The sequence below is a fragment of the Canis aureus genome, chromosome 22, assembly GCF_053574225.1.
Source record: "Canis aureus isolate CA01 chromosome 22, VMU_Caureus_v.1.0, whole genome shotgun sequence".
Lineage (NCBI taxonomy): Eukaryota > Metazoa > Chordata > Mammalia > Carnivora > Canidae > Canis > Canis aureus.
Genome location: NC_135632.1, coordinates 22,079,646 through 22,107,546, shown reverse-complemented (window position 1 = coordinate 22,107,546; position 27,901 = coordinate 22,079,646). Strand labels below are relative to the sequence as shown.

Here is a 27,901-nt window from a genome sequence, read left to right as displayed (position 1 = left end):
CCTGGCCAATTCCAATTTGAATGTTCACCAATACGCCAAAACAGATAAAAGGTACACCATGAGAACAGGTGCACAGAAAAATACTACGTACCTAGCTCCAAGGCGATTTGCTAAGAATGTCAATGAATCTTTTTCTGCTCCTGCACACTGGCTGAATGAAATAACACAATCCTCTAAAGGAGTCATTCCTGCCATAAATGGAACTGGCATGAAGAGAGGATTTGACTTTGGATCAATTAAAGTCTGATAGTCTATACAAGTTACCTTTTAAAAACAAGAGAAACAAAAACAGCAACCTGAAATAACCAACCAGTGGCTAACACTTTTAGTTACAGAAGCAGTAAATTTAGTTTAGATAAAAAGCAGTTTTACTTTAACATAACCTCACACATACTCATTTTCAGTACATTTCACATTATATTAAAGAAATCAACTCATTATACAGGATATTAAGATCAATCAGGTTAATCATTTAACTTACTAAATATTGCCGTAAATTTAATTTCTTCCCAAGTATTAGTTTATAAATTTTCCTCTTAATTCTTGGAAAGTTTAAAAAAAACTGGTGAAGTTCCCAGTGTTTAGCCAATAACAAAGAGTAATACAAAAGTGCACGCATGCTTTGGTTGTGTGAAAACAGGGAAGACTGAAATAGTAGGAGATGACCTGGAGTAACTTCTTATGAAGTAATGCTGCTGCTGTGGCCCTGGGGAAACAATATGCTCTACTCGACCAGGATTGGGCCCAAGAAGCTTATGCATTTTCCTATCTTACAATTTACTTTGCTAAAAACAAAACCTAAATCGTGCTCAAACACAAACACCAATTTACCTAAACTCAAATGTCCAGGAAATAAACATTAACATTTTCGGCATTTGATATCCTTCAACACTACATTTCAACTGCTACAGGGTTTTCTTACCAGCCATGTATTTGTGACGACTTCTCCTACAGTTGCTTCTACTTCACACCCCAGCAGAGGAACCACAGCATAATCAGCAACAATTCTGCTCTGAAGGGACACGACTTTTCCAGCATTTTCTCTTATGATATTTGCAATATTAGATTCATTTTCATTACTAAACCCCAAAACAAGGAAACTCTTTTGGCTAAATAAACCTTCTTCAGTAGTTGTAGAAGCATCAGGGAGGCAATGAGTGGCAGAAGACTGGTTTTCTTTTTGCGGAGAAATATGAGTAGAGTCATTAAAGGGCTCAACTTCAGACTTCACAGCTTCACCTGAAAGAGAAAAATAAGTATTTTCTAGCAGATAATTTATCTTATACTTAAAGGTAACATGAAGCCTGAGAATAATGCCCACATTCACAAAAACTGTAGGTACACAATGAAGAAAGGATATGAACCTATCTCATCTTCTTGGCCACCAGAAGTATTGTCATTATTTCTATCTTACATTAGGAATGACAACAGAAATCATGTCAGGGTTTTAAGTATTCTGAGTAAACTCCAATTAATTGAAAATTACGATGCTCCAATAACTCCCCAGGCTTGTCTAAGTCCCAAAACCTTTTCTTAAAAATTTTATTTATTTATTCATGAAAGACACAGAAAGAGAGAGGCAGAGACACAAGCAGGCTCCATGTAGGGAGCCTGATGTGGGACTTGATACCAGTATTCCAGGATCATGCCCTGAGCCAAAGGCAGACGCACTTAACCGCTGAGCCACCTAGGCATCCCTCAAAACCGGTTGTGCTATTCACAAAAGAAACTGAGAAAATATTGGGGCGTCTGGGTGGCTCAATCAGGTAAGTGTCTGCCTTCGGCTTGGGTCATGATTGAGCCCTGCATCAGGCTCTCTGCTCAGCAGGGAGTCTGCTTCTCCCTTTCCCCTCCCCCTGCTCATGCTTGCATACATACTCTCACTTTCTCTATTAAATAAATAAATAAATAAATACATACATACATACCCTAAAAAATTTTGAGAAAATATTATTAAGGATAAAAACAGAATAGGCCTAAGTGCTCAAGCCCACATGGAAATAACTATATAAATAAGATAATTATGGTTACTGCTTTTTATGGTTACTTATCTTTCAAAAACTCCTAAAAGTTTCATATTAGATTACAGCTGCTTAGCTACTACAATATGGACTTAAGAGAATAACTGATGAAGAACCCAAGCAAATGGTCTCAACTACTATATTTTAAAAGCAAGTTGGCTGATGAGTAGGAGAAAAAACATAGCTATATAAAAACACAAATGTTAGCAACTAAAATATATAACCCCTAATATGCAATAAACTGGTGAATCAAAGCTAAAAGTTTAAAAGGTAAAAACAAAGTACTGGAAGTCTTAGCCTCAGTAATCACACAACAAAAAGAAATAAAGGCTCCAAAACATCAAGGAAGAAGTCAAACTGTCACTATTGGCAGACGACATAATAGAGTATGTAGAAAACCTGAAAGACTACACCAAAAAAATTGCTAGAACTGAAACATGAATTCAGCAAGTTGCAGGATGTAAAACCAAAGTGCAGAAATATGTTGCATGTCTATACACCAATAAAGTAGAAGAAAAAGAAATCTAAGATCCCATTTGCAACTGCACCCAAAACCAAAAGATACCTAGGAATAAGCCTAACTAAAGAGGTAAAAGATATGTACTCTGAAAAACCACAGACCATTTATGGGGATCCATAAATGGGGATCCCTGGGTAGCTCAGCGGTTTAGTGCCTGCCTTTGGCCCAGGGCGTGATCCTGGAGTCCTGGGATCGAGTCCCACGTCAGGCTCCCTGCATGGAGCCTGCTTCTCCCTCTGCCTCTCTCTCTTTGTGTCTCTCATGAATAAGTAAATAAAAATCTTAAAAAAAAAAAAAAAAAAAAGAACATTTATGAAAGAAAGATGACACAAAGAAATGGAAAAGCATTCCATGCTCAGGAATTGTAAGAACAAACATTGTTAAAATGTCCATACTACCCAAAGCAATCTATCCATTTAATGCAATCTCTTATCAAAAGACCACCAGCAGTTTTCACGGAGCTAGAACAAACAATCCTAAAATTTGCAAGGAACCACAAAAGATGCCAAATAGCCAAACCCAACCGTGAAAAAAAGAAAAAAAATCTGGAGGCATCACAATTCCAGATTTTAAGCTATATGACAAAGCTGCAGTAATCAAGGCAGTATGGTCCTGGCACAAAAACAGAAACATAAATCAACAGAACACAACAGAGAACCCAGAAATGGACCTACAACTACATGGTCAACTGATCTCTGACAAAGCAATAAAGAATATCCAATGAAAAAAAAGACAGTCTCTTCAAAAAATGGTGTTGGGAAAACTGGACAGCTATATGCAGAAGAATGAAACCGGGCCACTTTCTTACACCATTCACAAAAATAAATCCAAAATGGATAAAAGATCTAAATGCGAGACAGGAGACCATCAAAATCCTAGAGAACACAGGCAGAAACCTCCTTAACCTTGGCCTGGCCAGTTCTTACTGGACACACTGCTGGAGGCAACAAAAGCAAAAATGAACTACTGGAACTTCAAGGTGAAAAGCTTCTGCACAGCAAAGGAAACAATCAACAAAACTAAAAGGCAGCCTATGGAAGGAAGATATAGGCAAATGACATATCAGATAAAGGGTTAGTATCCAAAATCTATTAAAGAACTTAGAGAACAGTATGGAAGTTTCTTAAGAAGTTAAAAATAGAACTACCCTATAATCCAACAATTGCACTAGTAGGTATTCACCCAAAGGATACAAACATACAGAGCTGAAGGAGCACATGCACACTGATGTTTATGGTAGTCACGATAGCCAAACTATGGAGAGAGCCCAAATGTCCATCAATTGGTGAATGGATAAAGATGTGGTATATATACACAATGGAGTATTAACCATCAAAAAAATGAAATCTTGTCATTTACAATGATGTGAATGGAGCTATATAGTGTATTACACTAAGTGAATTAAATTAGAGAAAGACAAACACCATATAATCTTACTCGTGGAATTTAAGAAAACAAATATACATATGGGAACAGGGACAAGAAAAAAAAAAAAAGACAAAGAGAAACAAGCCATGAGAGACTCTTAAGGACAGAGAACAAACTGAAAGTTGATGGAGGAAAGTCGGTAGCAGACGGGCTAGATGGGTGATGGGTATTAAGGAGAGCACCTATGATAAACACTGGGTGTTGTAAGGATGAATCACTGAATTCTACTCCTGAAGCCAATATTGCACTGTATGTTCACTAAAATTTAAATTTTAAAAAAAGGTAACAACTTAGTAAGTTTTTGAAAACTCTAGTAGTGCTATGTACAGGGACTGGCAAACTACAGCCTATGGGCCAAACTGAGCCTGCAGCCTATGAGTTAAGAATTGTTTTTACAGGGCACCTGGGTGGCTCTGTTGGTGAAGTGTCTGCCTTCAGCTCAGGTCATGATCCTTGAGTCTGGGGATTAAGGCCCAAGTTGGGCTCTGTGCTCACTGGGGAGTCTGTTTCTCCCACTCCCTCTGCTCTCTCATATAAATGAAATCTTAAAATAAAAAATAATTGTTTTTACATATTTAAGTGGTTGCAAAAAGCAGAACCCAAACGAAATAGAATACATTCAGAGACAGAATGTGGCTGATAAAGCCTGAAGTATTTACTGTCTAGTCCTTTGAAAAAGAAGTTTGTCAATCCCTGCTTTATGAGATCTCAACAAACCTGGAAGCTATTCAAGGATTCTTCATTTATTCACCAATACAGACAGTGTGCCTAGGTGCTTTACATGCACAAAATTAGTGTTTGTGATACTATGATGTTGATGCTACTGGTATATCTATATTTAAGATTTATTTTTTATTTGAGAGAGTGAGAGACAGAGTATACACATGAGACATGGAGAAAGGCAGAGGGAAAGGGAGAGGGAGAGAAGCAGACTCCCTGCTGAGTGTGGAGCCTGACATAGGGCTTAACCTCAAGACCCTGGTATCATGACCTGAGCTGAAATCAAGAGTCAGATACTTAACGAACTGAGCCACCCCAGCACTCCACTACTGGTGTATCTATACCTTTTCTTCAAGGGATATCTCAGGCTTAAGTGGTTAAGTAACTTGCCTAACGTCATACAGTTATGTTGCAGAAATGAGATATAAACCAAAGGCTGTCCGACTTCAGAGCCCATAACATTGTTATATAAGTGCCACTTTATTATTCTTTATTATTTCTATCCTCATCTGCAAGAGAATTAACATTTTAATTTTTTTTTTAATTTTATTTATTTATGATAGTCACACAGAGAGAGAGAGAGAGAGAGAGAGGCAGAGACACAGGCAGAGGGAGAAGCAGGCTCCATGCACCGGGAGCCCGACGTGGGATTCGATCCTGGGTCTCCAGGATCGCGCCCTGGGCCCAAGGCAGGCGCCAAACCGCTGCGCCACCCAAGGATCCCAACATTTTAATTTTTAAACTAATTCTTGCCACATAAAATAAAACTTATAAAGCTTTATAAATAAGGGCAGCCCAGGTGGCTCAGTGGTTTAGCGCTGCCTTCAGCCCAGGGCGTGATCCTGGAGACCCAGGATTGAGTCCCGCATCGGGCTCCCTGCATGGAGCCTGCTTCTCCCTCTGCCTATGTCTCTGCCTTCTCTCTGTCTCTCATAAATAAATAAATAAAATCTTAAACAAACAAACAAGCAAAAAAACCCCAAAAAACAAAAACATAATAAAGGCCATATATGAAAAACCCACAGCAAAGAGCATACTCAATGGGGAAAACACTGAGAGCCTTTCCTGTAAGGTCAGGAAAAGAAGAAGGATGTCCACTCTCACCACTTTTATTCAACATAATACTAGAAGTCCTAGCCATAGCAATCAGACAAAAAGAAAGAAAATGCATCCAAATTGGTTAAGGAAGAATTATTTTCACTATTTGCAGATATATAGAAAATCCAGGCAGCCCCGGTGGCTCAGCGGTTTAGCGCCACCTACAGCCTAGGGAGTGATCCTGGAGACCCAGGATCGAGTCCCACGTTGGGCTCCCTGCATGGAGCCTGCTTCTCCCTCTGCCTGTGTGTCTGCCTCTCTATGGATCTGTGTCTCTCATGAATAAATAAATAAAATCTTAAAAAAAAAAAAGAAAGAAAGAAAATCCTAGGGCAGCCCGGGTGGCCCAGCGGTTTAGCGCCACCTCCAGCCCAGGGTCTGATCCTGGAGACTCAAGGTTGAGTCCCACATCGGGCTCCCTGCATGGAGCTTGCTTCTCCCTTTGCCTGTGTCTCTGCCTCTCTCTCGATCTGTGTCTCTCATGAATAAATAAAATCAGAAAGAAAGAAAGAAAAAGAAAGAAAGAAAGAAAGAAAGAAAGAAAGAAAGAAAGAAAGAGAGAGAAAGAGAGAGAGAGAGAGAGAAAGAAAGAAAGAAAGAAAGAAAGAAAGAAAGAAAGAAAGAAAGAAAGAAAGAAAATCCTAAAGACTCCACCAAAAAACTGCTAGAACTGATAAACAATTCGGTAATCACAGGATACAAAATCAATATACAGGGTGCCTAGCTGGCTCAGTTAGTAGAGCATGTGACCCTTAAGCTCAGGGTCGTGAGTTCAAGCCTCATGTTGGCTGTAGAGCCTACTTAAAAGAAATATAAAATACAACCCTCCCCCTTCAAACAACAACAACAACAACAACAACAAAATCAATGTAACGTGTTGCATTTCTATACCAATAATGAAGCAGCAGAAAAAAAAATTAAGGAAACAATCCCATTTATAATTAAACCAAAAATAAGATACCTAGGAACAAGCCTAACCAAAGAGGTCAAAGACCTGTACTCTGAAAACTGTAAAATACTGATTACAGAAATTGAATATGACACAAAGAAATGGAAATACATTGCATGCTTATGGACTGGAAGAAAAAATACCATTAAAGTCTCTAATACCCAAAGCAATCTACATATTTAATGTAATTCCTATCAAAATATCAACAGCATTTTTCACAGAACTAAAACAAACCTTTCTAAAATTTGTATGGAACCACACAAGACCCCAAAAAGCCAAAGCATCTTGAGAAAGAAAAGCAAAGCTGAAGGCATCACAATTCCAGACTTTAAGTTATATTACAAAGCTGTATTAATCAAAACAGGATGATACTGGCACAAAAAAAGACACACAGATCAACGCAACAGAATAGAAAACCCAGAAATAAACCCACAACTATATGGTCAATTAATATTTGACAAAGCAAGAAAGAATATCCAATGGGAAAAGGTTAGTCTCTTTAATAAATTAGAGTTGGGAAAACTAGACAACTACATGGGAAAGAATAAAACTGGATCACTTTCTTACACCATACATAAAAAAGGATGAGATTCAAATTTGAGACCTGAAACCATAAAAATCCTAGAAGAAAACACAGGCAGTAACTTCTTTGACATAGGCCACAACAACTTTTTTCTAGATAGGCCTCTGGAGGCAAGGGAAACAAAAGCAAAAATAAGCTATTGGGACTACATAAAAATAAAAAGCTACTGCACAGCAAAGGAAACAACAAAATTAAAAGGCAACCTATAGAATGGGAGGAGATATTTGCAAATGATGTATCTGATAAAGGGTTAGTCTCCAAAATCTATAAAGAATTTATACAACTCAACACCAAAAACACAAATAAGCCAGTTAAAAAATGAACAGTCATTTCTCCAAAAAAGACAGAGATGGACAACAGACACATGAAAAGATGCTCAACATGACTCATCATCAGGGAAATGGAAATCAAAATTACAATGTGCTATCACCACAAACATGTCTAATGGCTAAAATAAAAACCCTAGATGACAAGCACTGGCAAGGATCTGGGAAAAAAGGAACCCTTGTGCATTGCTGGCAGGAATGCAAACTGGTCCAGCCACTCTGGAAAATAGTATGGAGGTTCCTCAAAAAGTGAAAAATGAACTACCCTGTGATCCAGCAATCTCACTACTAGGTATTTACCCAAAGAATACAAGAACACTAATTGAAAGGGATACATGTACCCCTATGTTTACAGCAGCATTATTTACAATAGCTAAGATACGGAAGCAGGCCAAGTATTCAACAAATGAATGGGTAAGGAAGATGTGCTGTATGTGTACATACACACACACACACACACACACAGAGGAATATTATTTAGCCATAAGAATGAAATCTTGCCATTTGCAAGGACATGGATGGAGGTAGAGAGTATAACACTAAACAAAATAAATCAGAGAAAGACAAATACCCAATGATCTCATTTATGTGGAATTTAAGAAAGAAAACAAACAAAGGGAATAAAATGAGAGAGAGAAAAACAAATTCCTAATTACGGAGAACAATCTAATAGTAACCAGAAGGGAGGAGGTATGGTATGGGTTTAGTAGGTGATGTGGATTAAGGAGTGCACTTGCCATGATAAGCACCAGGTGATGTATGGAATTGTTCAATCAATATATTATACATCTGAAACTAATACAGCACTGTATATTAACTGGAGTTAATGTAAGTCATTAAAAAAAAGGAAATACTGGAAATTCCCTTCTAGAAATATGGTAGCTAGACATTTGAAACCCTCTCACAATCAAATACTTGAAAATATAAAATACAAGGCATCAGTACAAATGCACACTGAATTTGTAGGAAAATAAGGGAGATCCTCAAGGACTGAAAATGTAGTAGTATGAATACAGAGCATTAAGTGGTTACTAAAACTAATGGTTACCCTGAATCTTAATCTATCTTGGCAGAAACTCAAACCCTCAGAACTTAAGGACATCATATCAAGGGAAACAGAGTCAAGTCTTCAGTCTCACACAAATTAGAGGTGGGGCAGAGCATACCCTCAGGAAACAAACCCAGAAACTCTAAAGGGAAATGCCTTTGTTACAATGTAGTCCAAAATCAACCAAACAAATACAACAACAACAATCTACCCTGTAAAAGAGCTGACAAGTACACTTGACTTTGACTTTGGGTCAAGAGGGAAAAACTTCTCTCCTGACAATTTGTCATCATAGGCTTGGTCCTATGATGTAGGTTAGGTTAGGTTATCAATTTACACTACCCCAATGGTCCAAAAAACATTCAGCTAATAAACTGAGACATGTCATGAGTTGGAAAACTAGAGTTCTGACAGATTTAAACATGAATCTTTTCTAAAGAAACAAATCCTCACCTTAAGCTTCTCAGAATTCCCACAGTCCTAGTAAGAATGAGTTTACAATATCACAAAAACATCAAGAATCTAGGGGCCATGAACAATAAAGAGATTTACCTCTCCTCTCCATTCAGGTGTGGCAGTATCTTTAATGTATTTCAAGAAATAAGTAACAAGACATAAATATAGAGTAATAGATTATTAAAAGAACTAGAACTTCCAGGAACTGAAAAAATAATTATTGAAATAAAACATTTAATGGATAGGTTAACAACATTAGTCAACAGGTGAACAGAGAAACAGTGATGTGGAAGGAAATCCATAATAAATCATAGAAAGACAAAAAGATGAAATTTGAAGGGCAGGTTAAGCAATCCACACACAGAGCTAATGGGAGAGAATATAGAGAATGGGGAAGAAGCAATCTTCAAAGAGATAACAGATGAAATTTTTTTTGGAATGAAAAAAACAAAACCCCTCACTAATCCTCAGATTTAGAAAACACAATGAATTCTAAGTAGGACAAGTACATGGTAAAACTCTAGAAATGAGCAATAAAAGGGAGATATTAAAAACAGCCAGAAAAAAACGAATTCCTACAAACGAATAACAATTAGACTAAATGACTTCTTATCCAGCAGCCATGGAAATAGGACAATGAAACAACATCTAAAGGAGCTCAAAGTAACTGTCTAGAACTATATTCTTAGCATAACTACTTTTTAAGAACAAGGGTAAAAGTAAAGACATTAACAGAAACTGAAGGAATTTCTAAAGGATATCATTTAATAAGAGGAAAGAAAATGATTCCAGAAGAGGTCTCAGATACAACAAGGGATGGGAAGCAAAGAAATTGCTAAACATGTTGGTAAATCAAAATAAGTATGGACCACATAAAACAGTGTGTCTGATTGTGAAATTAAAAGGACAATGAAAATACTAGTCCAAAGCACATAAATTGACTGTATTAGTGTATGTAGGGGAGTGTGATTAGCAATGATGTTGAAGTTAGTGTCATAAAGTTTTTGTATTATTCAAGATGAAGATAAAAATTCTGATTAACTTTAGATTTCAAGTTTTGATGCACATTCATGTTCCAAGGAATACAAAAATACAAAAAGATGTAACTTCCACATCAGTAGAGGGAAGACAGGGACTTGGGAGATAGGGGTAAGTGGGGGCAAGCTCAGGCTATCCTAAAGGAGGCAAAATATTAAACAAGGAAGCACAGAAAAATGGGACAAACAGAAAGCACAAAATAAGATGGTATAAAATAATAAAAATATATCACAAGTAAAAAAACGTGTAAATTGACCAAATTTGCAGTTAAAAGAAAAAGTCAGTCATACCAGATCACTACTGACTCACACAAGGCAGAGATAATTCTATTAATATCAGACAAAACAGAGTTTAAAGAAAAAAAAAAATTAGAAAAATGAGGATCATGTAATAGATCAAAATATATTAAAAAATTAATTTGACAGAACTACATGGAGAAACTGTCAAAGCCACCATTACAGTGGAAGAATTTAACACATCTATTAATCCATATACAGCACACCAAATTTGATATTATGTAAATGTAAAGAAATCCCAAGCAATCAGAGACATGGGTAAGAACAATCTCAGCAGTACTGTTTGCACTGGCAAAAAAAAGAAAAAAAAAATTTCTATAGATAGGAAAATAGATAAACTGTGGTATACTCAACCAGTTACTGGGATTAAATAAAATCTCTCTCATGGTCAGAGGAGAGCAGCAAAATAGTACATACCATATATCATTCACATAAGCTAAAACATACACAAAATTAGAGTATATATATTTTGTACAGTGCAGTAATCTATTTTTTTATACCTAGCTAGTAGTATATGGTTATTCATCACAGTATTCTTTTTTTTTTTAAGATTTTATTTATTGATTCATGAAAGACACACAGAGAGAGGCAGAGACATAGAGAGAGAAGCAGACTCTTCAAAGGGAGCCTAATGTGGGATTTGATCCCAGGACCCTGGGATCACAACTTGAGCCAAAGGCAGATGCTCAGCGACTGAGGCACCCAGGCATCCCCTCATTACATTATTGACATCTCTTTCAATGTATTAAATATTTCACAAAAACTTTTTCTTAAAACAGAAGAAATGCTCCTCATAACTCTTCACCGGCAATAGTTCTTCCCACAATGGGAAGACCACATACAGAGGCTGTGGTCCACAGTGCAATACTGATGCACTAAAGATCCTAATAACCAAGTAAGAGGTAATTACAAGCTTAAAATAAAAGTTCATACTGTTACATGGGGCACCTGGGTGGCTCAGCTGGTTAAGCACCTGCCTTTGACTCAGGTCATCATCTCAGGGTCCTGGGATGGAGCCCCAAGTTGGGCTCTCTGTTCAGCAGGGAGTCTGCCTCTCCCTCTCACTTTGCCCATCCCTTACCCCACCATGTGCACTCTAATAAATAAATAGTCTTTAAAAAAAGTGTTTATGCTGTTACAAACTCACAGTAAAGAAGTGATGCTGGTATATAAAACAGATCAAAGTAGAGCCAGTGAGTTGAAGAGAGTCAGAGGGTTCAGCCCTCTTGGCCTTGCTTGCTTAGAAAAAGTAACAAAACATTAAGGAAAGAAAAAGGTTTAACTTAAAATCTAGGAAACCTGGCAGAAACATTCTACTACTAAAATGTTTAATGACTGTAAATACTAATCAACTATTTCTTACCTACTGTCGGGTTATTATTTACATATTGAGAGAGCAGATCTTCATCAGCTTGTTCATGCTTTTCATCAGAAGCAAAGTCTTTCTTAGAAAAGCTGTTGTTCTTTTTTAAAAGGGCTGTTTTATTTTCAGGTTGATCTGAAACTGGAATTTCCACTGGCTGGTAGTTAGCATGGATATATGTTTCTTCAGGAAGCATATAACCTTTACTAAAACACTCCAGCAACCATTTTGCTCCTACTACATGAGGCCTATAAAAATAATACATAATTATGTATTAGTTTAAGCTACAGACCATCATCCCACTTGCCATGTAATTTCCATAATTGCATGGATATGCAATTTTAAGGAAAATCATTACAGAGTAGAAACTGCTTTGAATTAAAAACCGACAAAACCTGTGGGCCGATTTATCCCAAAACTGCTTCAATTCATCATCATAATCTCCCACTATAACATGAGTTACATCTTCATTGAGCTGATTAAAACGAACTCCACCTCCACTGTTAATAAGCCTTCTTAGTTTATCTAGCCTTCTGCCACTAAAACCGCAAAGATAGATCTGCAAAGAAAGAAAATATTTACTTTAGATTAATGCATTTAAGATGATTTCTTTCTCCCAACAGAAACATACTAAAAATATGTATCTAAATGCACTGTGTGTAAACAAGACAGCTCTGTGCATATTTAAAATACATTATGAATGGAGTATATTCTGAAACTGATTTTAACAATTCCTTTAATTAGATTGTTAAAATTTATTCGAGAGACAGCGCACGAGGGAGTGAGAGGAGGAGCCGGGGAGAGGGTTAGAGAGGAAGGAAGAATAGGACTCCCCACTGAGTAGGGAGCCCAACATGGGCTTGATCCCAGGACCCTGAGATCATGACCAGAGCTGAAGGTACACACTTAACCAACTGAGCCACCCAGGCATCCCAACAATTCTGAAATTTTAATTTTTTATTACTTCTTCACAGTCCCATAGCATTGCTATCCACAATAGATACTTGGTAAGTATTTTGAGGCTTTAAATAAAATAGAAGCTAGATATTACTGTAAAGCAATGTCTAAAATATAAGTAGCTTCTTGAATTCTAAAGATCTTACTACTTGTAAATTTAAATTATAGAAATAAACTGGAGTTCACATATATCTGAATTCAGAAAACCTGGGTTTAAATTTTGGTTCAGAGGCCAATAATTAACTACCTGACCATGATAAGTTACTCAGGATATTTAAACCAATTTTCTTACCTATAAATTGAGATACCTTTTACATAGTTGATTACACAAGAAAATTTAAGTTGAACTGAGGACGGTGCTTTGAGGATAAAACACACACAATAACATCTTTATTAAGTATGTATGTATTTAAACCAATTTAATAAATATAAAAAGACTTTTCATCTTTATTTCACATCATCTTTAAAAAAATTTAAGACTGGCAAATCTACTCCTAACTGCATTTATATCCCAAACTAAGTAACCTCCATATTAGAAGATATTGTAACAAAAATCAGGAATCATAAACTTCCTATAAGAATAACCTAAAGTCACGGGCATCTAAGGGGCTCAGTTGGTTAGGTGTCCAACTCTAGGTTTTGGCTCAGGTCATGATCTCAAGGTCCTGAAATTGCGCTCCATGTTGGGCTCTGCACTCTGTGCAGTGTCTGCTTGAGATCCTTTCTCCCCTCTCCCGTGCTGTCTCATTCTCTAACAAAATAAAATAAATATTGTTAGATAAGTAATCAGCTCTAGGAAATTTATAGCATATGATGTTTCCACCAAAGCGCTTATAAGATAGTTTATTCATACACTAAAAAGTTAAGGAGCCCAAGAGTCATTAAACAAAGCAGAGAGTCTAACGGTTAGGAATATAGGATTTGCAGTAGATAGCTATCTACTTAATGTTTGTGTGAATTTGAGTAAGAATTTTAATCTGCTAAACCTCAGCATCATATCCATTTTAGTTATTTGTGGGAATTAAATGAGATTATTTACAACATATTAACAATATATATGAATTGATTAGCACAGTCTAGCATCTTACAAACAATAAATGACAATTACGGACAGATGTGGCCTAATGCTTGCATCTGCTCCCCTAGAGTGAAAGGCTTATTTTATATGGATAAGGAGTAAGCCCAACTCTGAGGGGTCCTCAAAGTCAGACTAGGATCACTGCATATATAACATAATCAAGACATACCCGACAACCATCTAATAAATCTTCAGGTGCTTGAAATGCACTGACATCCAAATTTTCTAGATTTTCAAGGGTAGGCTCCACTTTGCTATTAAGCACTGAATTACACATTGATTCATTTATGCAACTTGCATTGATGTTGGAAATATGGCTGACATCTGAAAGAGTACGACCTACATATCAAAGATATGGAAATTTATGGAGATAAAATTGCGATTACCTATTTTCCTACTATTTTTCTTATACACAAAGAGCTGTGAACAATTTCCAAATTAAGCTTTAAATGGTTTAATTGAAATCTTGGTGGTCAAGTATCAAAGGAAATTGAAATAAATTAAAGTTCGTATATTATTCAAATAAAAATACACTTAATACATTTTAATAGTGGTTTGCTTCCATTAAAATTCTGAAGTTGCTGACTGTCGGGTCTGGGAAAGAAAAAAGTATAACACCTGCTAAATTGCCAATGTGGCACCTACAAAATTGAAATAGTTTTCAATTTTCTATGAATGCAGATGGTCTATAACAATTGTAGCAAAAATGTATTAACATTTGCCCACCAGTCAGGCTTGGAAAAATTTATTCTTTTAAGTCTTTATTAATACTCTTGATTTCTTTAATCATCTTTTGCATTAAATCAAGGTATGAAAGAAAATATTCATCTATTATAAAAGGAAATACCTGGAGTTCTAGACTAATTTTCATACAATTTAGTTATACAATTGTGCCTGGAAGCAGAGCAAGAAAGGATGGAATTCCCTACTATATCTCACTGATTCTATTTACAAATCAATTCTAACACAGAAAATGGTGGTTAAAAATGTCTACTTTAATCCCACTGAAACTTACTGTCAACTGTGTGGATCTGGCCAGTAGGAGTTGAAGTATCAGGCATAGTCTTTGTTTCTGGTCTAGGCTCTGTCTTGTATATGGATTCATCCTGACAAAAACCTTTGTCAACACTGTCAAAAAACCACTGTGTGGTCACACAGTGTACATTCCATCTCTTGGCACATTCATATTTTTGACCTATCATGTTCATTAGGAAACAGAAATGTAAAACATTAAATTCTATCTCTAGAAATATTCGAAGCATGATAGGTAATGGGGAAAAAAAAAATCAACAAAATTAAAGTTACCAGTAATTAATCTTACACAAACAGTAGGCTATACAGTGTATGTGTGGGGGTATCTTTTAAGATTGCATAATTTATGTGGGATAATTGAAATATTAGACTTAGTTTGAGTATAGCCTCCACTGCTTAATTTCTTTAAACCAATTTCTTAATCTATAACATGGGAATAACTCACAGAATTATATGGCTTTATTTATTTATTTTTATTTTATATTTTATTTTTTTAATTATGTGGATTTAATAAGACTACTTAAAACAACTGTTAAGATTGTAAATGTCTGTAATATAAAAAAAATACCAGCTTTGAATAGACCACTCCAATGTCAATAGGATTCAACCTGAAGTCAAAATAAATAGGTATATAAGAAATATATCTTTATTGCCTTAAACAACTTCTAACACAATGTATTTTGAAAGAGTGTCCTAGAGAAACTGAGATCAATATGTAGTAAACAACAACACAAGAAGGATTTTTTTGGACATTGAGAGTTGATGAACAGACTTCAGATTTAGAAATTCAACAGTAGTTACCAACTCCACTCACAATTATAATGTCACAATTGGCCATACCCAAAAGTTTTGATTTAAGGACAATTACTAATTAATTTTAGCAGGGTTTATTTTTTTTTTCTAATTTTGTTATCCAGGTAGCTTAATAAAACACTATAAAGAGAACAAAAACATTAACAAAATTCTTACATCAATTTGTATATATTTTAAGGGTATTGGTGTAAAAAAACAAAACAAAACACAAACCCAAAACACCACTTCCAAAATAGATATAAAGGTCACAGGACACCAAAATTAAACACAATTTTAAGGAATTTTTATTGGTAGTGTTATTTTTTTTCTTTACCTGCCTCATGTTGGCAAGGCGTATCTTCAAGTTACAACTTGTAATTCATTCAATAAAGCTGATTAAAAACTAAGCCAAGCCTTTTTTTTTTTAAGCCAAGCCTTTTAAACTTATCATTAGAAAGATATGTAATTTAGCTACATCTATTAGCCTTTGTGTTATTCATCCAAATTTCTTGTTTTGTTTTTGGTAATTATATAGGAAACTTTTTTCCTTACAAAAAACATATCAAACAATAAAAACCACTGGAAACAGAAAAAAATACTTTTCAGAGACCTGGGCAAACCTGGATAGTCATGTAATTTTTCTAAAGATTGTGACCCAAACTATCTTTTTAAGACTTTAAGGGAGCAAAAATTACCAGATTTATAACATATCAGATAAAAAACCTATTCTGTAAAGATTTTTAATTTTAAATGCTATAGAAAATTTTCCGTTTTTTTCCATTTGGAAAACACAGTTTTTACCTTTTGGTTCTTGCACAATGAGGTGTGTACATTCATTCATTTTCAGTTGTCCCATATATTGACCTCCATGCTTAACTGTGAGTTGCTGAACTGCCTTCCTATCTAAGCTACACAACCCAGTCACACAGATTATGCAACCAAGAAAAATTGGGCACTTGAAGTCTTCCATGTTTACATCAGTATATCTAGATATTTTTCTGGGGAAAACAAAGGAAAAATTAACATATTAATACACTAGATTGTTTAAAACTTAGACGAATAATGACAAACAAAAGAAATCATTAATGCTTTCCTCATTTTTTTAGAAAAAAGGGAACTGACACTTAAAAAAAAATTACACTAATTGCTCATCTAGCTCAACCATGTCACTGGTAAAAAAAATATTTCAGATGGTTTCCCAAATAAAACTGTTTTAAGTAAAATGCATTTCATTAACTCTGTAAGTCCATGCTGGTCAAAGTGGTGTATTTTCCAATATTTTAATTGTGAATTTACTTAAAAACTCAAAGGATCTTGGTTACTTACTAGAAAAATGGACTTTTTATCCGTCCATTATATCAAATAAATAATAAGCAATGATTTTTGGCAGAATACTAACAAAAATATCATCATTCTTTTACCATGTAAGAGAGATGTGCTAGGAATGAAGGTACCCATGTGGAGACACATTTAGGATGCGGATAGTGTTGAAAGGAAGACTGGAAAAATGTCCAACCCTGAGGTTCACAACGGCAGGGATGCTATTTTGGTTTGGTTAGTGTGCATGGTAAATGCCTCGCTCCAGGCTAGGTATATAAAATGAGATTGATTACCATTTACTGAATGACTACATCTTAGTTAATGGCTTACATATGTTTACATTCAACTTCACACAGATACCTCTGAGAAGGATGATGGCTGTCAAAATGGCTACTTCACTCTCCATCTTAACATATGGGTAGAGTAGTGGAAGGATAATGTAACTTAAGAGCTGTAGTTGCTACCGTGATCTTCTCAACTATTTAACAAGAATTTATTGCTGAAAACAATGTTTATTTCTTACTTATAGCTAATATTAAATCAATAGCCTATTCTACCTACCATCTTATACCCTGATAAGGTATATCTTGATAAGAGCTTGCAGATGGTGCTTATTTTCACTGAGGAATAATAACCCCATCTTTTGTCCCTGAATAACAAATCCCAAGAGGACAACATAAAACCTCCCCTGTAAAAACCCACAATATGCCAAAATGATTGAACATATCATTTTTTTTCAAATCTAGAAAACACATAAATGTCTTTCTTACTTCTCTTGTGACTTTTCCCAAAGTGTTTTAATCCAAGAAGGAAGCAAAATCGGTTTCTTTAGGTTTGCAGCAACTAAGTATTTTTTGCTGCCAACTTCTCCTGCAATAAGATGAGTTACTGATATATTAAGATCTCTATATACACGTCCACCCATCATTTGTACATATTTATGAACTTCTTCCTGTAAACCCAAAAGAAAGTACATTAATATTAAAGCAAACAATATCCCTTCCACTTTTTAAAAAAAGATTTATTTATTTACTTATGATAGACATGGAGAGAGAGAGAGAGAGACAGAGAGACAGAGAGAGAGGCAGAGACACAGGAGGAAGAAGAAGCAGGCTCCATGCCGGGAGCCTGACGTGGGACTCGATCCTGGGACTCCAGGATCCTGCCCTGGGCCTAAGGCAGGCGCTAAACTGCTGAGCCACCCAGGGATCCACTATCTCTTCCATTTTTTTATACAAAAACCAAAATACCTTTTGTTGTTAGCTTGAAGACACAAATATTTCTCACCACTATAAAGCTAAATAATTAATCAAATTGCTTTTTGGATAAAGATAAATATGAATTACAACAAATTCAAAAATAATTACCTTTGCATATTATTTTCTATAGTTGTTTCTTTCAACTCCATGACTTTATTAACCTATGTTGCTTCTATAATATACTTTGTGCATATACATATTTAAAAATATAAATTATATACATATATAAAAATATATATTTTATCTTAGGGAGCATTATTAAAGCATTTCTTACCTAACAGCTGATGCTAAACTCACAGCCCATTCTATCAATGCTCCTTTAAATTATTTTTTAAAAAAGGTTTATTTATCCATTAAAGAGTGAGAGAGAAGGAGTACAAGCACAAGTAGGAGGAGAGGGAGAGGCAGACTCCCTGCTGAGCTCAGAGCCCAATAACCCCAGGACGCTGAGATCATGAACTGAGCCACACAGGCACCCTATCATTTTTTTTTTTTTTTTTAAGATAAACTATCTATAGTGGAAAAATGTGACTCTAACTCATCAACTGCATAGGGGGAAAAGGATGTTTTCTTTCAAGTAGTCAGTTCTCAATAAAACAGATTCCACTGTATTCATTAAAATAGAAGAGCTGTTCATTGGTGTATACTGACATTAAGTCATGAACACCAAGTACAAGGTCTTTCAAAGTGTCTCCTCTGCAGTAAAAGATTAACTATGGAGATAAATATATTGATCATATTCTTCTCAGCACCTACCCTTTTGTCTTTTTCCAGGCTTGTACAAGATATAGTTACATCAGACATAACCATATTATAGACTGGATGTTCAGCTCTTGGGACACATCGTTGGTGGTGCATACAAAATATGACTACTTGAGGGCCAACAATTCTGCAGCCAAGCTACAAAAAAGGGGAGAAAGTTCAGTATGTTGGAAAAGACCTCCTGCTTATAAAATTACATTTTGTAATATTTACCGATTCTATACAGTTGAACCACTGCAGAAAAATCACTAAATTATTATAAAAAAAATAAAGACCATTATAATTTCTCAGAGACACATTAAATAAACACACATGCAAATCAAACAATGCAGTCTATCAAAAGATATATGCCCCAAGAGCCACATTTAGTCACAACAGCCAACAAATTTTAGTATCTGAAACAAACATAGTCTAAGTGAGAGGGTACAGGACTAACAATCTTATGCTATAATAATTATAGGAAACATCCATATATACTTTTTAAATGAAGTATCCAATCAAGCAGTTTAAAAGTTTAAGAGCCTAATTAACCCCTTCTAAAATACCTATTCTGTCACACATAAAAAAATCCCAGGCAGTGTCTACATTTGTGTTTTAAATACTTTGTCTTCAACTCAATGTCTTTCCAAGTAAGTATTTCTCAAAGATATTACAGGTTATTAAAAATATGGCCTTTCATTTTCATTGATAACTTGAGTTTAGAAAAGTTGAGTCTTGCTCAACATCAGCATATTCAAGCCAGATCTAAAAAGGATACGGATGCCAAAGTCATTAAGTCATGACTGATTTAAAAGATCTACATGGTAAATGACTACTGCTATCTTTTTGTTCAGCCAAGAAAATTTGAGTTTTTAATGCTATTGACTCTATCTGACAAGGAGTGTTATTTCCAAAAGGAGGGTAAGACCAACAATGCTTTTGGCAAAGGTGGGCACAGACCTTCCATAAATTGTGCAGATACTGCATCTACCTACTCTTCTATGTTTTCTTCTCCTTCAAACAAGAATCACTTCTTTGTAATCTGGATGGAATTACAGCCAGTTTACTTTTATTTCAATGCTTCTCGCTTGTCCAGACACCAAAAAAGTAATGAGTCAGTAGACTCTGGAATCAACAAAGAGAGATAAGATGGCTCATTGGTATATTAGCAATACTCATCCCCAAAATGTTTCCTTTAGGCATATAATGTTTCAGACCCTCTACAAGGTACAGGTACTAAAATTCTGCGTGCAAGTGCACATAGGAAAGACAGTAAGTAACCAAGCGTTATGTTGAGATCTTTTCCTACTCTTTACTGAAAATCTGAGTTTAAGTACAGTAGAACTCTGTCATTAAAATGTTTCATTACTATACAGTTCACTTAAGCTCAGAGAAGTTAAATCTCCTGTAATATAAAAATTACATACAACAAAAGCTTGTTGTAACATGATTAGCCTTTAAAAATACTAGTCTGGTTTCCTAAAACCAAAGGATTCCTCTATATTCATAATCTGTATAATATCTCACGGTCAGTAAAGAACTTATGTCCACTGAAGCAAAAACAAAAATCAGACTATGGAAGGAACACATGAAAAGTTAGCAAACCTTTTTGAGGTGATCAAAGACAACGCCACTAAAAGGGTCACAGATATAAAGTGACCTATCATTTTCCTGTATCTTCAATGCCTCTTCTTCTGTAATAATCTGAAGATATTCTTCTGATTGAAATTCTTTTATTGACTGAAAGAAAAAAAAAAAGAAAGAATGCACATAAAATTTTTCACCTGTATTTAAGTCCTATGAGTTCTACCTTCAAAATCCATCCAATCTTTTCCCCCATTGAAAGCTACTATCATCTCTCACTTAGACCTCTGCAGAAGTCTACAAAGTGGTTCCTTCTCCTTTCTTGGCCCTAAATCTCTTCTCCGTACAGCAACTAGTGATCGATCTCTAACAATACAAATCAGGTCATGAGTCTGTCCCCTGTCTATCTCCTCACTCTTAACCCTCTACCTCTCACCTCTCCTACTCTTCTCTAGCCACTCCTACTTTCTTGCTAGGCCTGAAACAAGCCAAGCATGACCTAATTAGAGGCTCTGCTATTGTTCCTGCTACCTGGAATACCCTCCCAGTCTTCATCTGACTTGCTCCCTCACTTCAGATCTGTTCAAATGAAAAAGAGAAAGTCAAAGTCCTTACAATAGTCCTTAAGGCCCATTACATGACCTCTGTACCCTTACTCTCTAAGGTACTTTTTAATATTCTTCCCCCATCCCCCGTTCACTATACTACAGCCATACTACTGTTGGATAGGCACTTCCAAGTACTTTCTCAGGGGCCTGTATATGGCTGTTCTCTCTGCCTGAAAGCTTCTTCCCAGACATCCACATGGCCAACCATCTCACCTCCTTCAAGTGTACTCAATTATCTTCTCTATAAAGCCTTCACCAATCACACTCTAAAGATTGTAACCTTCCCTTCTCCTCTCAACATTCTCTAGAACTCCTTAATCTGTTTTGTTCTTTTCTCTTTCCGTAACACATAGCACCCTATTAACATACCGTACAGTTTACTCATTTACTGATTCATGTCTAGTTCTTATTGCTAAAATAGAATGTAAGTTCTGAGAAAGTATGGATCTTTGCTTGCTGTAATCACTTGTGTATCCCAAGTACTACAATAGTGCTTAACAGGTCATGACACTGAATAATTATTTGCTGAATGAACTTTAAGAGAAATCTGCTACACGGCAGCCTTGGTGGCTCAGCTGTTTAGCGCTGCCTTCAGCCCAGGGCGTGATCCTGGAGATCCAGGATCGAGTCCCACGTCGGGTTCCCTGCATGGAGCCTGCTTCTCTCTCTGCCTGTGTCTCTGCCTCTCTCTCTGTCTCTCATGAATAAATAAATAAAATCTTAAAAAATATATATTAAAAAAAATCTGCTACAATAGTGCTTCTTAAACTTTGGAATCACACTGAGGATCTTTTTATTTTTTAAAGATTTTATTTATTTATTCATAAGAGACAGATTGAGAGAGAGAGAGAGAGAGGCAGAGACACAGGCAGAGGGAGAAGCAGGCTCCATGCAGGGAGCCTGACGCAGGACTCGATCTGGGGTGTCCAGGATCACACCCTGGGCTACAGGCGGCTCTGGGCTGCCCTGAGGATCTTTTTAAAATGCAGATTCTAATTGGTCAGTCTGAGTTGGGCCCAACGTTCTCCATTTCCAACTCTACTGATGTGGCCGGGGTCTCTAAGTAGCAAGGCTCTACAACACCCCCCCACACCTTCCCATATTACAGTGTACATGGTGAAACCTACTTCTAATTACCAAAAAATGAAGTGTAACCAGTACAAAACAGACTCAAATTTCTTCAACATACAAAGGTCTACTCTGGCTAGTAGACAAAGAAAGCAATGTAATTTTCAAGAATAGCAGCTCTGCTACTTTAAATAAAAATGTCATAATAGGGTGCCCTGGCTCAGTTGGTTAAGTGTCTGCCTTCAGCTCAGGTCATGATCCCACGGTCCTGGGATCCAGCCCCGCATCGGGCTGCCTGCTCCATGGGGAGTCTGCTTCTTTCTCTGCTTTGTGCTGTCAAATAAATAAATAAAAATCTTAAAAAAAAAGAAAAGCGATAGATTTCATGCCCCCCAAAATATATAATAATGAACTATTTATTACCCCAATCCAAAACTATGTAATGACACATCCGTGTTGATGTACACTACAGTAAAACTAGAGTGAAAATAAAACATTACTAAGACATAAAAAGCCCAACAAATCAAAAACACTAAAACGGAGGAAATGAATTCACGGCCATTTTCAAACTATTCTTACCTCCAGAGCTTTAAAAAAACATTCGGAATTGTCTGAAGACTTTAAAAACTTCACAAGAAACGGTTCTTTGTCATTTCTGGACATTTTTGAACTGTCAAAATAGAGGAACCATTAACAAGGACAAAAACACATCACGTATGAAGTTACATGTTAAAAGCACCTATTTTTTCTGTGCAGAACAGCAATGCCCAAGGATAGAGACGTTCTGGCCTTGCCCATGAACTCGTTCATTAGTTTCTAAGAAACGCTGGAATGTGGGCAAAGTCAAGGAAAAAGAGGACAACATCAATCCTTGCACGTCAGAGAATGAAATGAAAGTCTTTAAATTGAATACGTTCAGGGCCTCTGGGGCTCTACGACCCCTAAGCCAAGGAGCAATTCAACTGCACTTAAGGATACACAGAACCAGACTGTCCACGCTTGTTCACTCAGTAAACGGACTTGAATATAAACAAGGAAGCCGGTTAGCGAGGTCATGCCCCAGAAGGCCGAGCGCTCCTGCCTGCCTCTTGCCACAGATGGGCCCGGCTCTCGGTCCAACCGCGGCCCCATCCTCTACGGCGTCAGGGTCCCGCCCGCCGGTCCGAGGGCCCCGTAGGCCGGCGGAGGTGCCGCGACCCCCCAACCGGGGTGGGGAGGGAGCCAGGTCCGCCCCCCGTGCCTCACTCACCTCGGGGGAGCCTGCGGGCCTTCGGGCGGGGAGCGGAGGGGCGCGCGGCCTGCCAGACGGCGGCTGGGGTCGGGCGCCAGCCCGGCGCACACCCGCCGCAGCCCGCGGCGCCCCCGACCCGAAGCCGACGCAGAACCCGGAAATTGCCGAGGCGGCGAACCGACTTTCGCGCCAACCGCGCGGACGCGCCCGCCTCTTCCGGCGGAAGTGCCAGCCGCCGCCGCGGCAGGGTGGCGGCGACGGCGGCGGGAGTGGCGCTGCTGCCTGTCGGCTGGGGGGGTGCCGGGGTGTAGGGCTTGGAAGGCGGGCCCTGGCTCCGTCGGGAGTTGGCCGGGCGTGCACAGCTCGGGGCGTGGGGTAGCAGGCCGGGACGACCTGGCGAAATAAGCCCCGGGGAAAATCAGGTTTCCCCGATCAGTAAAATACTACCGTATGCAGGGTAGTGTGTGAGAAAACGTGTATTATCGCCCCAAACAATTTTCTGAGGCACATAGTGTCGCATCTATTTGCGTTTTACAGATGTGAAAACAGAGTCTTCGGTAAGTTAAGCGATGTAAGGTCACGTGGTAAATGGTAGCCTTAAAACTGCGTCCAAGGCTCTTTGACTCCATAGAAGGGTCCTTTTTCCTCCAATGTCGGAGGAATGTGAGCCTTCCGGAGGAATATGGCCTCCCCAAGGAAAGAAAGATGTCAGGATGACTTGAGTCACTTAGCCGAGGAAGAGGGTCTGGGTCAAGATCTTTAGTGGTCTCTGCTCCTCTTCCAAGGCTGTCTCATTTCCTTTAACTCCCTGAGGGTTGGGGAGATTCTGGGGGTGGAGCCTGGTGTTCAAATGGCAAAGGACAGGGATGAGAAGGGTTTAATGGACCTGCGGAATCCTGGCTTGTTGACCCGTGACAAATTGCTTAGCTAGTGTTTCTTTTCTTTTTCCTTTTTTTTTTTTTTTTTTTTTTTTTTTGTTTATTCATGAGACACAGGGAGAGAGGCAGGCTCCATGCAGGGAGCCCGACCTGGGTGGGACTCGATCCCGGGATCGCTCCCTGGGCCGAAGGCAGGCGCTCAACCGCTGAGCCACCCAGGGATCCCCCAGTCATGAGCTTCTTAATCTCAAGAGTGAGGAATAAAATAAAAAACACTAGCTAAGGGGCAGCCCGGGGGGCTCAGAGGTTGATCAGCCCAGGGCGTGATCCCAGAGTTCTGGGATCTAGTCCCACATTGGGCTCCCTGCATGGAGCCTGCTTCTCCCTCTGCCTGTGTGTCTGCCTCTCAATCTCTCTCTCTCTGTCTCATAAATAAATAAATAAATAAATAAATAAATAAATAAATAAATAAATAAATAAATAAAATCTTAAAAAAAGAAGCAGCTCATGACTTTGGGTTGAGCAATATGACAGTTTAACCCCAACTGTTTTTCCTTTTAGTGCCCAAGGATGAGTCTACGTGTGTAAATACACCTGTGCAAGGTGAGTCAGAATCAGTAACACTGGGGCTCAGAGGTACAGGTTGTTGGGGAGAGGGTGAGGAGAGTCTTAAAAATAAACCAAAGTTACTAGAGTTGTAAAAAATAAAAAAATAAAAACCAGGAGAATGAGCCACCACTGCTACAGGTTATTGTTAAGGAGCAAATCTGTCACAAGCTGTGGCAATAATTACTGTTTGTGGGGTACTTTACAGTCAACAAAGGACCCCTGCTTGCACTATTCCTGTCTACTCTCCTCAGCAATCTTCTAGGATGTGGGCATCATCATCCCGTGTTGTGTAGATGGGGAAAGTGAGTCCCAGAGCCACACAGCTGGGGAGTGGCTGCACCCAGGCTTGATAAGAGGTAGTGTGACTGGAAGCCCCTTGCCCTTCCCACACCACCCTATCCTTGTCACATGCTGCCTGCCTTCTCTGTACCAGGAGGCAGGAGCCCATCCCTAACACTTCTGGGCCAAGTGGAGGCTTCATGAGAGGAGAGTCATAGATGCTCTAATGAAGAGGAGGAGGAAAATGAACTCACCCCTTTAGCTCTTAGCCAGCTGATTTTAATAACTGAGGAGTTGGTCTTGTCCTTAGAATAGACCAGGTGACAAGTTCTCCCATCTGTGTCTCCAGGTAGGCAAGGAAGGTCTGTATCTGTCCCCTAAGTACCTAGTCTTGGAAAACAGAGCAGTGTTTCTCAATCTAGTGTAGTGCCTGCACCAGCTGCATCAGCATGAACTAGGAATTTGTTGGAAATGAAAATTCTCGGGCCTAATCTCAGACTTGCTTAGTCAGGAACTCTGCGTGTGGGTCCTGGCATTCCATTTTAGTAAGCCCTCCAGCTGATTCTGATACACACAAAAGTTTGCCCAAACAGCATCTCTGAGGGAAGGGTGAAAGTGGTGATATGGGTTGTGGTCCATGAAGGTTTTGGTGAAAAGGGGGAACAGCTGTGATTTCCCTACGGACAGCTGCCTCAGAAGATGGAGTTCAGAATTAAGTTTGTCTTCACTGGCATTCAGGGTCACCGTCTTGTTTCTTTGGCATTTCTGTCATCAGTAGTCAGACACTCCAAACTCTGCTTGAAATAGGATTAAAGGGAACTTGATGTTTACAAAAAAAAATTCTTTTTAAGATTTTATTTATTTATTCATGAGAGACACACAGAGAGAGGCAGAGACACAGGCAGAGGGAGGAGCAGGCTCCATCCCAGGAATCCAGGATCATGCCCTGGGCCGAAGGCAGATGCTAAACTGCTGAGCCACCCAGGGATCCCAGGAACTTGATATTTAACTGTAGAATGAAAAAACACAAGAAACAAATATAACAAATTAGAAATTAAAATTATCTTTTAAAATATAGGTGTAGGGAATATGAGTATTTCTTGTTATATTTTGCTACATAGATAAGATTTCTGAAAACTAAAAATATTTTTAGTATTTTTCGAATGAAAGAGTTTATATTTAAGTTTCTAGTGCTGTAAATGGATAAATGTAGGGATTATAACTTAAAAATGAGGTTAGTAAATGATCTTTATTGCTGCAGAAACCATCTTTGCAGTGGCAAAACATTTGTTTAAATTGTTGTATGTAGTGACCTAGAAAGTAAAGCATAAGCATACTGAGTCTACTGAGGTGCAGGGAAAAGGAAATAAAATAGTGTTAGTGGCATGTGTTGCTACTGGTTGCACTTAATTAGGTACTAATTAGGTATTTTAACAGAGGAGTTGGTCTTGTCCTTAGAATAGACCAGGTGACAAGTTTCTTTCAGGTGACAAGAAAGAGAGAAGAATTGGCTTGTTTGTATGCAAAAAGATAAAAGAGAATTTAAAAATCCAAAAATGTAAGGTTTTGCAAGGTTGGAAAAGCTGAGTACATCCAGGCCCTAAAAACAAGAGATGCACCGGAGGGAGGTTTTGCCCAAGAAATGTTTATTACAACCTATCCATGTGGGAAAGATCTAGTTGAGAGTATGGTTGTCCCAGCCAGGCTGGATAGGCACCCTCAACTGAGAGAGAAATGTGTGGCCAAGATAGCAATCAGGCTTGAATATTAGTCTAGGGGAAAATTGTGTGTGTGGCCACTACTGTAGGGGGGACAGCTCTACCATGACTTCTGGCAAACTTGGACGTTCATATATGGAAGGGTTTGGAATTGCAGCATATTTGGTGGTGCTTCATCCAGACCTTGTGATCCGCTAGAACATGAGAGGATGGGAAGCTTCAAAGGAGCTGCTAGCTCAGAGGCTACCTCCCACTTGCCTTCCTGCCTCCCTTAGCAGGCTGTGGTCAGATAGTTTCTTATGGCTTCCCAGATTCTGATGATGTATGGAGTTTTCTGCACTCCCCCTCAGATCAGAACCACTTGGCTGCTGTCTAGGTTTGGCTCCTTGGTGATGGGGTTCCCCACAATTCAAGTTATGGTCCTCCCTTTTGGTGTATGGGACAAAAGGAACGCCATGGCACCTTTGGATTATTCTTTTTTTACTATCTGTGAAATAGTAAATGATCTAAAAGTGTCTCGTGTATCTTCACCAAGCTAATCAGTCAGGCCTTCCCCTTGCTCTATGTGTGTGAGGTTGATGACTAGCACGTGAAACTGATTGGAAGCAAATGGATATATGAAGGATACTAAGGTACTAAGGTTTTGAGATAATTGCTTTGTGAAGGCAGCCAGAATTCTGAAGTATTCAAATTTTGACACAATCTTCAAGCTTGCACAATAGGAAATGGGTGAAAAGTTCCTATCGCCCCCAAGGAGCACAAACTCCTCAATACCCAATCCAGATGTGGCTAGAGAGGACAATGGAGGAGGAAGATCCTCCCAGAGGGAGATGCCAGAGACCTTGGAGGGTAATGAACAAAGAATTTACTTTCAGAGAGTAGAATCTGAGCCTAATTGGGC

The 27,901-nt window shown here is 38.0% G+C and overlaps 2 protein-coding genes across 8 annotated transcripts in view; one reads left to right on the top strand and one right to left on the bottom strand.

The window, feature by feature from the left end:
• TOPBP1 (DNA topoisomerase II binding protein 1) overlaps window positions 1-23,685 on the bottom strand; it is a 60,816-nt gene extending 37,131 nt beyond the window's left edge. For 2 of the 7 annotated variants that reach the window (XM_077865091.1, XM_077865095.1), the window contains exons 1-12: window positions 23,535-23,685; window positions 22,865-22,955; window positions 20,631-20,765; window positions 19,041-19,184; window positions 17,796-17,977; window positions 16,507-16,703; window positions 14,897-15,076; window positions 14,051-14,220; window positions 12,242-12,405; window positions 11,847-12,094; window positions 923-1,239; window positions 92-264 (exon numbers count right to left, since the gene is read on the bottom strand). In XM_077865091.1, the coding sequence (XP_077721217.1) occupies window positions 92-264; window positions 923-1,239; window positions 11,847-12,094; window positions 12,242-12,405; window positions 14,051-14,220; window positions 14,897-15,076; window positions 16,507-16,703; window positions 17,796-17,977; window positions 19,041-19,184; window positions 20,631-20,765; window positions 22,865-22,948 (1,994 nt within the window). In that variant the 5' untranslated portion in view covers window positions 22,949-22,955; window positions 23,535-23,685. Of the gene's footprint in view, window positions 1-91; window positions 265-922; window positions 1,240-11,846; window positions 12,095-12,241; window positions 12,406-14,050; window positions 14,221-14,896; window positions 15,077-16,506; window positions 16,704-17,795; window positions 17,978-19,040; window positions 19,185-19,985; window positions 20,151-20,630; window positions 20,768-22,864; window positions 22,956-23,534 lie in introns of those variants that run through there. The other 5 variants (XM_077865094.1, XM_077865093.1, XM_077865096.1 and 2 more) reach the window with 5 other exon arrangements.
• A 145-nt stretch (window positions 23,686-23,830) lies between these two features.
• LOC144293877 (inhibitor of carbonic anhydrase-like) overlaps window positions 23,831-27,901 on the top strand; it is a 55,770-nt gene continuing 51,699 nt past the window's right edge. The window contains exons 1-2 of the mRNA XM_077865101.1: window positions 23,831-24,073; window positions 24,956-24,997. The gene's annotated coding sequence lies outside the window, so the exon portion shown is untranslated. The remainder of the gene's footprint in view (window positions 24,074-24,955; window positions 24,998-27,901) is intronic.